A 14,604-nucleotide genomic window follows, 5' to 3' on the forward strand; every position below is an offset into this window, starting at 1 on the left:
CCTTCCGTATGCTGTATTCTCAAATCTTTCACATCGGTGTGTAGCAAGTTTAACTATTCAAACGAGAGCCATTTCAGGGCAGGATCTTGAGATGCTGCAGTTTTAGATCGGTGTCCAGATCAACAGTTCAGATATTAGTCTGTGATTCCATGAATGACAAAGCTGGGATGGGATTTACAGCTGACAAGGGCCCCCTGCTCTGACTGGCAACTGCTGTTGCCACCTTATACTGGCACTGACACTTGAGCTTCATGGTTGTGCTGAAGTCGCTTGGTGTGATTGTTTCTTATTTGTTGTTTGTCCATTCCCTGCAAGGGGAAAAGCAGGCAGAGGAGGAGGAGCCACAGCCTGTCCTGACACAGAACAGCTCTCCCCAGCTGAACCGTGTTGACTTGGCCAACCAGCCGTGCCCGGAGGTCTACGATGTCCGTCTGCAGCGGAAGGAGAACGAAGGATTTGGCTTCGTCATTCTCACCTCCAAGAACAAACCTCCTCCTGGGGGTAAGTGCCATGTCCTGGTGGCTCTGCCCCTGCCTGGCCTCGCTGGGCTTCTCCAGGGATATGGCTTCCTCTGCACTGCTGGTGTTTCCCTCATAGTCAGCTTTCACTTACACTGGCACAGCCCAGCCAGCTAAGTCTTGGTCTGTCTTGCTTCATATTTATGCTCTTGGTCACCCCACTGTGACATAAGTGGGGAACGGGGAATTTATATCCCACACGACCCATACCCAAGAGTGCACTTGTCACGGGGCAGCATTTAGGATGTAGATATTTGTCAGGCAGTGGCGATGATGCATTAATTCATTGGCATTTTAATGGAAGCGTAGTTTCAACCTTGGCTTTGTATTACCTAATCAGGTAAAATTTCTTGTTTTGGGGATCTGAGGAAGTAGAGTCTACAGTATTTGGTGGAAAGCAGTGAAGCCATTACCATCACTGAGTGTGTTTGTCTAGGAAGATCATCAAAGTCAAAAAGTGGCCTGGTCTGGTATTGCAGTTGAGATATGGACGTGGCTCCGGCATGGTTGTCTCTAGTTCTGCCTTTGCGGTCATCTCTGGGAAAGGAGCTGAAATCAGTCTTTTTTCCTTCTACTTCTCACAACATTTCTTGTTTTCTCCATTCTGTCTGTTCTGGCCCCATAGCCCTTGCTTCCGGAGGAGTCTGTGCAGGGCACGGTATCACTCTGGGGTAAACCAAGCCAGGACAGCTGGAAGAAATTTGAGACAATTATTACAAGTGCACGTTCATCTCAGAGATCAGGAAAAGTGGTCAGGCCTGTGCAGAGCTGATGTAGCATCTTGCTGGCCTTGCGCAGGCTCCCTGCTCAGGTCCTCACCTGACTGAATCAGTCCCAGGCAGGAGAAGTTTGATATATATTTTTAAGTGTGTTTAAGGGTTAATTTTTTTTTTGCAAGTGGGAAGAGTTTGCCCATGCATCTGAATCTCTGCGTTACAGTGGATGGCCATAACTCTCTCTGAGCCCTTACCGTCCGTCAGGGTTGATGCATGAAGTGGAAAACTACATTATATATGGTAAAACCAACTGTTACGGTGCACTTCAGGGCCACACGTTCTCACTCATCCCTTTGTGACCCATTTCCTTCCCACGTTTTCCTTCAGGCAAAACACCCTGTATGTGACAAGGCCATGCTGTTGGGTTGGCCTCTCCATTCGCTCACAGTGAGGCATTTCTCATTATTTGCAGGTTTGTCCTGTACAAGTGGTGCCACCCTTTGGAGCAGGAGAGCGGGGACAAACGCTGATCACTGCTCTGTAATGGCTAGTGACAGGACCAAGGGAATGGCTGGAGCTGTGCCAGGGGAGAATTAGGTTGAGTATGAGGAAAAGCTTCTTTCCCCAGAGGGTGGTGGGGCAGTGAACAGGCAGGCTCCTCAGGGAAGTGGTCACAGGCCCAAGGCTGCCAGAACTCAAGGAGTGTTTGGACAATGCTCTTCAGGCACAGGGTGGGATTTGTTTGGGTTATGGGATGTCCTCTGCAGTGACAGGAGTTGATCATCCTTGTGGGTCCCTCCAACTCAGCGTATTTTGTGGTTCTGTGACTGGTAATTCTGGGTCTATGTGATGCTTATCTGAAGTGCACATGGTAGGATTCTTGAGGTTGCCCTGTGCAGGGCCAGGAGCTATACTTCGATCCTTGTGGATCCCTTCCCACTCAGGATATTCCATAATTCTGTGAATACTTATAGTGTTGCTGCGCCTGTTCTTGTTTTCTAGTGATTCCTCACAAGATCGGGCGGGTTATCGAGGGAAGCCCGGCTGACCAGTGTGGGAAGCTGAAGGTGGGCGATAGAATCTCAGCGGTAAACAACCAGTCCATCGTGGAGCTCTCCCATGACAGCATTGTGCAGCTCATCAAGGATGCAGGCAACGTGGTGACCCTCACGGTGGTGGCTGAGGAAGGTAAGGAAGGTGCCACTACATTATCAGAGTTGGGTATTTATCACTGCTGAAGTTTACTGGCTTAAATGGAGTATTTGAAGGTGTTTGGAAATTTAGGAGATTGAATCTTGGAATATCCCGAGTTGGGTGGGACCCATGGGGATCATCAGCTCCTGGAAGCTGAGCATGTTGGAAGCTCGTGTGTTTGCTCTGGAGGAGCTGAAGGCGGGTGGGACAGAGAGAGAGAGGAGCTGCCGCAACAAGGTGATCATACCCAAAAAGAAGCTAGACCATGCAGTGAAGAGTGAGAGAAATTCTCATGTGTGAGAAGATGCTGCTGACATAGAAACGTCCCGTCCAGACCTTGTATTTTCCAGCCATAGAGAAATGACCCCTCCTCAGGGGGCTGCAGCAGCCACAGGATGATGCTTAGTGGGAAAATCTTCTCACCCTGGCTCAGGGCCTGGCTCTTGCTGTTTCAGGTGCTGCCAGAGCTCTGTTCTCAATGAGGCCAGTGCTGCCAGGATGCCGTGTCCCTGCTCTAAGGCCACAGGGACTCCTGTTTTTCAAATCTCTCCTTTTAAACCCTGAGTTTTTGCTGTCTCTCATGTTAATACACAGATTCCCTAGCGCTGCATTGCTGCAGCAGAAACATGCTGCAGTTCTGTCTGCCAAAGCTCTCCTTTGGAAAAGGGTCACATCCCACCACATTGGAAAAAGACACCTGGTTTTTCTGCCAGTCTGTTCCACCTGCAAAACGTGCTGTGTCACCTGCGCAGCAAAATGAGTCCTAAGAACTGCAAAGCCCCATCTTCAGAGACTGTGACTTAATGACAGCTCCCATATAACACTGCATGCACTGTGGTATTGTTTCTAAACAAAAATGTAAATTTATAAAATCCAGTAATTTGGAGAGAAAAGCTGTTTTCCCACCCTGCGTTTTTCTTGAATGCTGCTTATGGGTTTAATTAAACTCTCTATCATTTTGTCATAAAGTTGGCTTTCTTCACCTTTTAAAGAAGAAATACCTAGAACCAGGCTGTGAATAAAGCCAGCAGATGATTCTCTAATTTCACGTTCATTGCAAATATTTAGCATGCCATCTCAGCCTGTAACACAGAATTTCAAAGACTTAATGCTCCTTTTTGTTAATGCTTGAAGTAGAGAGACCTCTCTAAGTTACTTTTCTATTAAGATTTTTATTTTTATCCAATCTATTTCATTTCATTCCAGTTTGAAGGGACACACTTCAAAGCAGTTGCCATGAGTGATGTGTATAAAGCAACTGAAGTTTGAGTTGATTGAATTAGATCTGTATTCTCTGCAGCTTTTGGTCTTCAAATCCAGACTGGTTTTGGTTGGAAGGACCTGAAACCCCATTCATTTCATTCCGCTCCCTGACATGGATAGGCATACCTTCCACTTGTTTTCAAAATAAGTTTTCTCAATGTCATATTTCTGCCCATTGTTTATGCATGTCCTTACACAGACTCCATGTAAAAACCTTTCCCACTGCCTCAATTACAGATTTGGAGCCAAAATACAGAGATAAAACCAGAACCTGGGGAGATTCAACAAAGAGAGGAAAGAGCCCCTCAGCAGCAGGTGGTGAAACCAGAGTGAAGATCAGTCAGAAAAAATCTGTGCCTCAGAGGAGCTGGAATTGGTGTGTTTCAGATGTAAAGAATTTTGTGACAGTGAAGGAGAAAGAAGCAGAATTCCCATTCCAGTAGAGTGGGAATGTATCTCCTCTTTAAAATTCCCCTTGATGTAGCTGAAGAAATAGAGTTTAGCTCACAGTAGAACCCTCTATAGTGGAGGAATCGAGCATGGTTGTGGGCAAGTCAGGGTTTCAGGCACTCAGGGGAGAGAGCTGAGCCTCACAGGGCTGATTCACACCCAGGAAAATCCAGGATACAGCTCCAAAAACACAAAATGCCCTTCTTGCCGGAAGCTGTCGAGCCTCATAAGGCAGAAACGCTGATAGAGTTTGCTGTTCCCCAGCTTTGTCCTTTGAAAGTGGAAACAAAACCTCTTGCTTCGTCCCCTTCCCTCCCCTCAGGCTTTCATAGACCCGTGATCTTTGCTTTTCATGGGAATAAATTAATTCCCTTCATGCGCCAGAAGAGATTCTTTACCATTTTTCATGAAAGCAAGAGCCTGTCATCTTTTGTCACGTATTAGCTGGGAACACACGAGAGGAGGCTGCAGAGAGGGATGCGGGATTTGTACAAACAGATGGCGTTTTTCTTGCCTATGCTTCTAAAATAAAAATCTGAGGGTATACCAGGAGTAAAAGTTGACATTTTGTCTCTAGAGAAAAACCTCTTTCAGGCATGTCATGGGAACAGCACCAAGCAGTTTTGTTGAGGGCTCTGGAAGCTGAGAACATTTTTATTACACTGAGAAATTCAGTGTAATATGCTTTAAATTTCCCTTCCCTTAACATTCTTGAGCACTTTTTGCATTTTAATGGAATTGGTATGTTCTTAATTAAGAAATGCGGTAATGGGCTGCACCTAATGGGGCTCCTTCCAGGGAAAAGGAGTTATTAGTTTATATTTCATCACCAAAGTCCATCTTGGGCCACTGCTTGCCATTCAGGTTCTACCTAAGGGGCAGCTTTTTGTGTAGACGGTGGTTCCTTATTCTTAAGTGAGGGTGTCATTTTTGTGTCCCGAAACATGGGGCTTTTTCCAGAAATGCACCAGATTTATTGTAAAGCGCACACTAACGGTGTTTTCCGTAGAGGGGAAAATAATAGGAGGTTATTTTAAATGGGTTTTTTAAAACCTTTTTTTTTTTTACCTAGGGAGAAGGAAAAACACTTTAAAATTCCTCTCGATTGCCTGCCAGTGAACTCCTCCCCCCAGTGGGGCTGTGGGACCAGTTCCTCGCCTTGTCTGGAGCTGGGAAATGGAAAACCGTGTTGTGCCTTAAATGAGTTGGCGATTTCCCTTTATTTGATGGGACCTTCACCTCCAAATCCCCATTTCTCCTGAAGATCCTCATTCCCTTACCTTTATAGAGGGATATTTTTCAAATAGACACTGTTATTCATCTCTTAGAAAATTTCATGGTACTAAATATCTGAACCAATTTCCTGGAAAGGATCGGCCCCAATCCCCTCCGGCGTCTATCAAGTCGCAAACAGGCTAAAAACCTTCTGTTCATGTCAGAATCCATACAATTGTGTTGGTATTTCCTGAGGAAAAGCAGAGTAAAAGAATAAAGAATAAAATTCATAGTAATTTATTCCATGGAATAATTAGAGCTGTACTCGTGTTCCTGGCTTGGAAAATCCTCTCTCTGTTGTGCCCACATGAGCTCGGCTCGGCCCAGGCCAAGGTGTTGCAGGTGCTTGGTTTCTTGGGAGCGGTAGTCCCAGCACTGGTGGTGACCATTGTCCCGGCTGTGGATTTGTGAAGTTGTGACTATAGATTTTGTTTGCATTTTAGAGCAACGTGGTCCTCCATCAGGAACAAACTCAGCCAGGCAGAGTCCGGCCCCACAGCACCGACCGCTGGGATTGGCACTGATCAACCCAGACAGGTTGGGAAAAGTGGCTGGGAATGGTGGGCAGAGCTTGGCCAGAGGGATGAATGCAAAGGTAACGTCCGCATCCTTTCACCTTTCTGTAGGGGAGCTACAGAAGGGGAAGCTGGAAAAGAAGTTTCTAGTAGCTACCGTCTGTCCTGGCCTGAGCACAAGCACATGGCACAGTTGGATGCTGCTTCAGGTGTTGGCAGCCGTCATTCCCAGGTACAAAAATCCATCCAGAGGGTGGGGAGACACAGGGAATACTCATCCATCAAGGCACTCCAGCGGTGTTGCCACGGAGTTCTCAAAAGCAGAACATTACAACATTTCCCTGTCAGATATGGGTAGAACAGTTGTGTATAAAAGTGTACTGAAGTGTCTCACAGAATATTTTTGCTCATGTTTTAAATGTGATTATCTCCTTAGGGTAGTTGAACGCTCATTATTGTTATGAAAGAAACACAAAAGGCTTGTAAGGGAGCAACTACGGACCCTTTGGCAAAATTTCTTCAGGAATTTTGTGCCTGTCTCAGACTTAGAAGGAAAGATGTTATGAATGTTTAGACTTAGATTAAAACCATTACCCTGAGTCACCCCAGAGCTGGGATGAATGCTGTTTAAATGCTCAAAATACAGAAGTATTGAAATGTTTTTCTAGAAAAACAAAAGGTTAAATCTGCCTACAGGTCCTCATCTCTTTTTTTTTTTTTTTTTTTTTTTTTCATCCCCCTCTCTGACTTCCTGCACAGAATCCCGGCTGTTTCCCAGTGGAGTTGGAAAGGGGCCCTCGAGGGTTTGGATTCAGCCTCCGGGGAGGAAAAGAATACAACATGGGCTTATTCATCCTCCGTCTGGCTGAGGATGGTCCGGCAGTCAAGGATGGGAGAGTCCATGTGAGTTTGGCTTCTCTAATCCATTTTTTGATGCGGTCAATACGTTAGTTTATCCAGAGTGGTGACCTCCTTTGACGGAGCGTCTTCAACACAACCCGGGAAGCCTCTTTAAGATGTTAATGTTACACACCAGTGACATCTGTTGGCTGCTGTGTGCGGTGCCAAATAGGCTTCCACTCCCTTTTGGTCCCCATTTCCCTTCGCAGTTTTCCCCAACAGAGAACTCTTTGGGGTCTGCTATTCCAGCCCCTTTCCAGCAGCTGGGGAAGTTAGCACGAGCTGAAATTACCTGCCTGGTACCAGTGAGAGTTGTTTATTGGCTCTGAGACCTCACCGCTGATCTCTCCAACCTGAAACAGCAATTCCTGTCCCTATAGCAAACCCGTTTGCACGGTGTTCAGCTCAGCAGTGGGCGTAGGGAAGGTGCCGTGTCCTCCCCTCGATAAGGTGACCTCAGACAGGTGCAATGTTGTTGATCCACGTGCTCCCTCCACAATCCGGAATGAAAATACGTTCAAGCGCATCCTGTATCTGCCTCATCACTTGTAAATAAATAGAAGATGCGGTTAAGATATCTGGAATCTTTCCCTGAACAGACTACCTCTGTGCACCTCTGAACCCCCGGACCCTGGGGTCACATCCTGTTTGTCATCCATGGAATGACATCACTAATGCCCACTGGATTTTAGCATGAGAGGGAAAACAGAAGCATTTGCCTCAATTATTTTTCCTTTCTAAATGAAAAGCCAGTTCGCAGAGTCAGAGATTCCCAAAGACTAATCTGCTTCACTTTTTTCCTCAGGTTGGTGACCAAATAGTGGAAATTAATGGAGAACCTACCCAAGGAATCACTCACACACGAGCCATTGAGCTGATTCAGGCTGGAGGAAATAAAGTTTTGCTGCTGCTGAGACCAGGGACTGGATTGATACCAGATCACAGTACGTTGTCCTAAGGGCTGTTTGGTGTTGAGGGGAGTAAAGTGGGATAAGGAGATTCTGCTGCTTGTTCACATTACTACTGCAGTAGTTGGCGGTTGCTTTTGTAACAGCTGTGCATTCATTATTGAATTAAATTAAATATTAAAATACAAAAATTGAAAATTAAAATATCTGTTTTCAAGCATGGGGAATATTTGGGGTAAAATCAACACGTGACAAGTACATGGGAGTATTGCACAATCTGAAATTATTCCGTATTTCTAATTAGTTGCTCAGTTCTGTCCAAGCTAATCGAGTTTTTCTCTAAAAATATGCTTATTAACCCTGATTGCCTTTTAATTTAAATGAAACTTCTCTGTGCTACACTACTGCTAAAATTTTGTTTCTGTACATATTTACCTCTGTTTTTAGCTTTCTAAATTATGAAAAACTTCGTTTCTCAAAGCCAAAACTTCAGGAATCAGAAAAGGGACAACTTTATTCTCCAAAGGGATTTAGGGATTCAAGGAGATTTCTGCATCTACAAAAGGAAACCAGAGTTTTGTAGGCCAAAAAAAAACAAACCAGGAAGTACAGCAGAGCAAAGGTTTGCAGGAGCCACAGAGTTCAGAACTGATGACTTTGGGTCTGACTCAGTCCCAAGGCTGCAAATCAGAGGCTTGTGGCAGTGCTGGCATTTTAAAGCAAAGAACATTTCATTTCCTAAATATGCGTTTTAGTCTTTGTAACCCCTGATGCTGACACTGAGGTGCCGATAGTTAAACTTCCTAAATTGTAGGGTCGCTTCTTCTGATAAGGAGCTTTTGGGTCACCGTGAGCTACCTCGAGTTTATCCTTTCAAAATCCCGAACACGCACAGCTACCAAATACTTTGCGCGTTGTCGCTAATTGGCATTCACTCAAAGGGTAAAATCTGCTCAGTACTGTCTGAATTTCTTTTCTCCCAAGAGCTAGAAAAGGGTCCTGAGCATCACTCCTGGCCCTGCTGGTCTCAGAAATTCCCTGAACTTGGGGGAGAAACAGACTTGGACAAAAGGGAACCTCTGGAGCTAGACGAACCTCTAGCTCTCTGTCTAGAGTGGGGCCTGGGATGAGGTGAAGGAGGTGGTGGAGCGGGGGAAGGGTTTATTGCCTCTTGCCTTGCTGTTAATCCCACGTTTCTGATTGAAATCTTGCTTGCTGTACTCTGTGGGGTTTGGGGTTTTTTTGTATGTACTTCTGGGCTTTTTCTCTTCCTCCTTCAGGTTTGGCTCCTTCCAGTCTGTGTCCCTACGTGAAACCTGAGCAACATTAAGGGCTTTCAGTGCTTTTCTTGGTTTTTCCTTAAAGACTTGGTAAATCTGCATGTCTTGTTTCATCTCTTCCTATTTTTGAAGGGCAAAGCGATGAATAACCCAGACTTTTCACTGTTTCAGATTTCTTTAGGCATAACAGTTCTGGTTTGTTTTGTTTTATTGAACAATGTAGGTCAGGGACTTTTTAATTTGAAATTTTGCTGTGTAGGCTCTAAACTTGTCTTGATCCAAGTCCTTGTCAGTCCTGCAGGGATCGAGCATTCTGAGCACTAGTTTGTTTTTTTTTTTCAAAATCACATCCTCAGGGTCATTGTAGAACAACACAGTACAGAAATCTGGCTAAGTAAAGCTTTGAAAATATGCCACTCTAGTGATTTTTGAATTGAACTCAGTAGTTTGCCGATTTTTGCTTTTTGTGTATTTAATCAAATCTCTCATCATTCGCTTCCAGGTGATTGGGATGGCTACAACCCTGCTTCATCAAATGTAATATATGAAGAACAGTCACCATTATTATCTTCATCTTCCCATGCTGCTTCCCCATCTGAAATGTGTTATTTAGCAGTATCAGGAGAAGCTTTAACCAGAGTTCAGCTGTCTGAGAAACTGGAACAAGCAGAGAACACTGTGCCTGACAAGATAAGCACTTTAACTGAAAACCAGTATGAGAGGAAGCCTCAGTCCTCTCCCCAGAGAACAAAGAGCAGATGGGAATGTCCCTCGAGTCCTGGGTTTGGGATCACTAAAGGTAGTTCAGAAGCAGGGACCAAAAGGGGCAGATCTGCCAGTCCAGCAAAGTCTGGGGCTGCTGAAGGATACTCTGACGTGGGATTCCACAGCCCCAGGAAAGGGGATCCTGAGACAAAAAATCCCTCACATATATCTGAAAGTTCCAGGAGTGAGAGTAAAACCACAGAAATAGGGATGAAGAGCAGTGACAAAAAGGAGTCTTCCAGTGGAAATCAAGAAAGGTCAGCAAGTCCCCAAAGGCATCTCAGCAAGCCAGGAAGCACAGCAAGGATCCATGGTAGAACATCCCGTGGCGAGAAGGCAACTGTTGAGCAGTTGAAAGGTGGGAATGGTAAACCAGAAGTCACCAGGAAAGAGATGAAGCAGAAGACTCCAGGAAAGACAGAAGGGTGTTCTGCAGACCGACCTTACCCAGTGTTTGGTGAGCATAACCTTCCCTTCAGGGACTCCAGAAGAAATGCCTCTGAAGATGACTTATTAACTAAGTCCAGCTCTGGAGACACAGGTTCTAGCAGATTCAAAACTTCCAGCCTTTCTGATATCCCGCTGCTTTCCATGGAGAAACAAAGGAGGGTGGAAACACAGGAAGCTCTTAGGCTGAGCAGGCACCATGGAAAAAGACACGTGGAGCTGCCCGATGAAACCAAAGATGGAACTTCCCAACCTGAGAGGAATTCTCCAGTAAGGAAAACACTGATAACTCCTGGGCCATGGAAGGTCCCCAGTGGCTGTAAGGGCACCCCAGCAGCAGCGGTGCCTGGAAAACAGGTGTGACTGACTGACAGACACTGTGCTTTAGAACGTGTTTTGATCGATTTTCCAGTAAGGGTAATTTAAAGCATCGGTTCTTCTCACACGGTTGTCTTCTTTTTGTTTTTTTCCCTCAGAAAATGGTTAGAGGTGGGGAAGGTATTTGATTTGTTCTTAAATTATCTAAGCTCCTTGAAGGACCTTGCAGATTGCCTCAGTGAAACCCTTCCATGAGCTGCTGTCCCCGTGTCCCCTGCAAAGGCAGGCCATGTCTGCCACTCCCAGTGTTGCACTGCTGCAGCTTCCCCCAAGTGTTGTGAACTCTGAACAAAGTTATTTAATGCCTCTGTTGCCAATGTGATCCCGACTCACTTCCCGTTCTTGTGCCAAGCTAGCTGCTGTATCCAGTCAATCTAACCTTTCCCACGTGGATTCCAGTCACAGACAAGGCAGGTTTGGCCTGAAGCGGGTGCTTTCTCTAGAGCAGGTTGCACGTTTACATCAGGAAACCCACAGAACATGGGTGAGTTGGTTTTTGTCAGTTCCAGGGCAGCAAATGAGCTGCTGCTGCTGCTGCTGAGTTCGTACATTTCCTGGAATTTTTATACCTAATACAAAACCCTGTAGCTAAATATGGTATTTTACTTAATTTGTGATTTTGCTTTTTCTGACACAGCAAAATTGCTTTAATTCCTTGAGTTACAGGGATTTGGGTTGCAAACATCTTTGAGAGGGAAGAAAATTCTGGGTTCTGTTAACACAATTCCTTCGGTTTCACTCACGGCACTGCGATGCCCTTGGCCTTGGGATGGAGCTGATGCTGAAAAGTCCCATCTTTAATTATTTAATGCTAGTTAAGAATTTGAGATTTTTCCTTCTGTAGAGGTAAGAGCTGACCTTAGGACAGACTCAGGTGCCAAAGCAGTGTTTTCAGTGATGTTCTTGCCCATATATTTTAGAACTCTCCCCTATTTACTATAAATGTGTGATCAAGGAGTGTTGATGACAAACAGGATACAGGAGACACACCATATCTACGTTTTGGGCTGGCAGAGATATTTTAAAGAGGGATGTTATCACCAGAACCTATTGACGCATCAGTCCTACAGATGTAAGAACAACAGAAACAGAAGGGGTTTATTTAATTCACAGTTTCAATGACTGCAGAAAAGTGGTAAAAGGAGGCCCTTGGTCTAGTTTGCTGGAGAAAGAAAAGTAAATGATCGAGCTTTACTTACTTCAAATACAAACATGATTTCCTCTTTGCAAGTGAATATCTTGTTTTGGATTTGAAACACTAAATGCTTTTAAAGGCTATCAAAGCACAGTGAGATAGTTCTGAGTGGAATTCTTCACAAGTACAGCTGACTGCTCAAACAGCTTTTAAACAAAGATTTTGGGAATTGAAAAGGCTTTAAAGCAGCTCTGAACCATGGTCACCTGCTTGAAACTGGGTGAGACACTGACGCCGGGTTTGCTGTGTAGCGCAACACGTACGAATTCTGCTTGAGTGGAATATGACTGTGAAATATTTAATACTCTGAAGTAGCCTGTGTAGATATTGCCCCATGTTCTTCCCCAGAGGTTGGTTTACGTTGAGCTGTGTGCACTCGGCCTGACCACTGAGTACAGCGACAAATCCAGTCCTTTAATTCCAGATGAATTAGCCCCACTGAAATTATTTCCCTGCCTTCAACTCCTCTCTATTTTTCTATATGTTCATGTGACCTGATAATGTCTTACCTGTATGTGATTTCTCCTTCCATAGACCTTGTATCCGTACTTCCTGTATCAGACTTAGCCACGTGGCCTCGGAATGCTACGTAATGGATGGATGTACCGGGTGTAAATGTTTATATATTGTACAGCACATTTATACAGACTTCTGAGGTTCTGACTAGAGAGAGACCTGTAAATTGCTCATTATTTTTTATATAGATATTAAAAACAAATTGCAGTTCATGGCCTGTTGGTTCTGCACTATCTAAACCACATTCTTGGTTGGCTTCCAGGGGTACAATCCACATTTTTACTCACAAACATGCTGCTCCTCTGGAAATTAAATGCAATTTATTATTGGAAGTCTTCGATCCCCCGTTCAAAAAACAAATGTTCAGCAAAAATGGTATAAAAATCATTAAGTCCTGTCAGTGGTAACAAGTTTTTATTTGTATAGAAAATAGCTGTAAACAATTTAGTACCAGCTGCAGCTCCTGTATGGCTTTAGTGTCTGATGTCCCACACCAGTTCTTACTGGTTTCAGTGCTAGCCACCAGGATTCGGTCCCATTAATCCAGTTTTTCTGGGCATGCCATAGGATGACATCTCTGATGAGGCCAGTGCATTCTGGGTTTTGTAGAATTCTACAAGAAGGAAAACTTCTGATACATACACTGAGAATATATTTTAAAATTTTAATGATTTTCTTTCTACCCACGTGGGTTTAAGGTTAAGGTTAGAGTTAGGGTTAAGATTAGGGTTCAGGGTTAAGGTTAGAGGGTTAGGAAAATTACGAATGGAGCAGGATTCCTCCCAGACCCAAGCCACCCCCAGCTACAACTCGGGCTGCCCTTGGAGTGCCAAACGTCTCTGACAAACTGACATCAGGAACCTGCAGAGGTGAGTTTTCTTTCCCATGGAAAAGGGGTGCCACTCATGTCCAGCGGCCGGGTGGCCACGAGCGGGTTTCTGCATCCAAAAATTACGAACGGAGCAGGATTCCTCCCGGACCCGAGCTGCCTCCATCCAGAACTCAGGCTGCCCTTGGACTGCCAAACGCCTCTGACAAACTGACAGTCGGGGAGGGAGGGCGAGAGGAGGGTTTTTTTATATTTTAAAAGGGCTGCCATGTGAGTCCAGGGGCCCGGTGGCTGGGAACGGGCTTCTGCCTCCTAGAATTATGAACGGCGCAGGGTTCCTTCTGGACTCTAGCCCTCCCCACCTCGAACTCGGGCTGCCCTTGATGTTATAAATGCTTCTGACAAATCAACATCACCAAAATTGTGTCGTGAGTTTTCTAGTGCAGGATTTTCTTCAGACCAAACCTCCAGCATCTATTCATAAGTCTAACCTCAACAACTTCACTGGACCTGGAAATCACGACCTTTGGATCAGCAGCGTGGGACCCAACCCACTGCACCACAACTGGCCCCTTACCAAAGCCTACCTCTGCAGTCCTAAAACTCTACATTTTCAGAGGGCGTCCCCTCTGACTGACCTTAAAATCTGCTGAAGTATCCTAAAATAGCTCTGAAATAGCACTCTACAATACTTTAAAGAATACACAAAGTTAAAAAAAAAGCTTCCAGTATCCCCTGAACATCCTTAAAAGTCCTGAAGAAAACCTCAAAAAACCCTGCCTAGCTTCCAAACCCTTCCTGTTGCCCTCTTGTCCGCATATGTCATCCCTACCTTTTTGCAGGCTTGTTGTCCTCTGAGGGTTCTCTCATTGACTTGCTGCGAGCGTCGCTGTCTTGTCACACCGGGAGGGTTCTGCTGTTGCCTCTCCGTTAGGGTTGTTGTGTTGTGCTGCTGTTGGGGGAAAAGGCTGTTGTTAGGGGTGCTCATTAGGGTGAGGTTACCACCGGGGTGAGGGCCAGTGCACGTCCCCTAACTCGCATCCTAAGCTGTACCCTGTACTCGTTATCTGCATTGTACTGTCAAGCGCTCGAGTCCTCTACCTTTACCCCTCAAGCCCTCCTTCTGCCCCTCAGCACTCAGTCTCTGTGTGTCACCCTCAAGCATCCCCTTTGCCCCTCAAGGCCCCCTCTAAGCTGCCCATCAGCTCCTGTGTGTCACATTTAATTCTTCTACTATGGCCCTCAGGCACCAGCTTCTCTGTGTCAGCCTCCAGAAGCCCCTGCAGGTGTTCATCATTTTCAGAGGCAGAAGCCCACTCCAGGCCACGGGCCCCTGGACACGAACGACAGCCCTTTTCCACGGGAAAAAACACCTCACCCCTCAGGTTCCTTGTGTCAGTTTGTCAGAGGCCTTTGGCACTCCCAAGGGCATCCAGAGTTTTAGGTGGGGGGAAG

At 45.5% G+C, this 14,604-nt stretch overlaps 1 protein-coding gene across 2 annotated transcripts in view; it reads left to right on the top strand.

Annotated features, from left to right (window-relative positions):
• The window catches only part of MAGI3 (membrane associated guanylate kinase, WW and PDZ domain containing 3), a 54,384-nt gene extending 43,710 nt beyond the window's left edge, over positions 1 to 10,674 (top strand). The window contains exons 15-22 of one of the 2 annotated variants that reach the window (XM_014258182.2): positions 316 to 501; positions 2,237 to 2,422; positions 5,860 to 5,953; positions 6,043 to 6,163; positions 6,691 to 6,834; positions 7,637 to 7,775; positions 9,020 to 9,109; positions 9,522 to 9,626. In XM_014258182.2, the coding sequence (XP_014113657.1) occupies positions 316 to 501; positions 2,237 to 2,422; positions 5,860 to 5,953; positions 6,043 to 6,163; positions 6,691 to 6,834; positions 7,637 to 7,775; positions 9,020 to 9,069 (920 nt within the window). In that variant the 3' untranslated portion in view covers positions 9,070 to 9,109; positions 9,522 to 9,626. Of the gene's footprint in view, positions 1 to 315; positions 502 to 2,236; positions 2,423 to 5,859; positions 5,954 to 6,042; positions 6,164 to 6,690; positions 6,835 to 7,636; positions 7,776 to 9,019; positions 9,110 to 9,521 lie in introns of both variants that reach the window. The other variant, XM_088067035.1, reaches the window with a different exon arrangement.
• The last annotated feature ends 3,930 nt before the right edge of the window (positions 10,675 to 14,604 follow it).

Source organism: Pseudopodoces humilis, chromosome 26 (genome assembly GCF_049639895.1).
Source record: "Pseudopodoces humilis isolate 2021_Gansu_Grassland_sample_001 chromosome 26, ASM4963989v1, whole genome shotgun sequence".
NCBI classification, from domain to species: Eukaryota; Metazoa; Chordata; class Aves; order Passeriformes; family Paridae; genus Pseudopodoces; species Pseudopodoces humilis.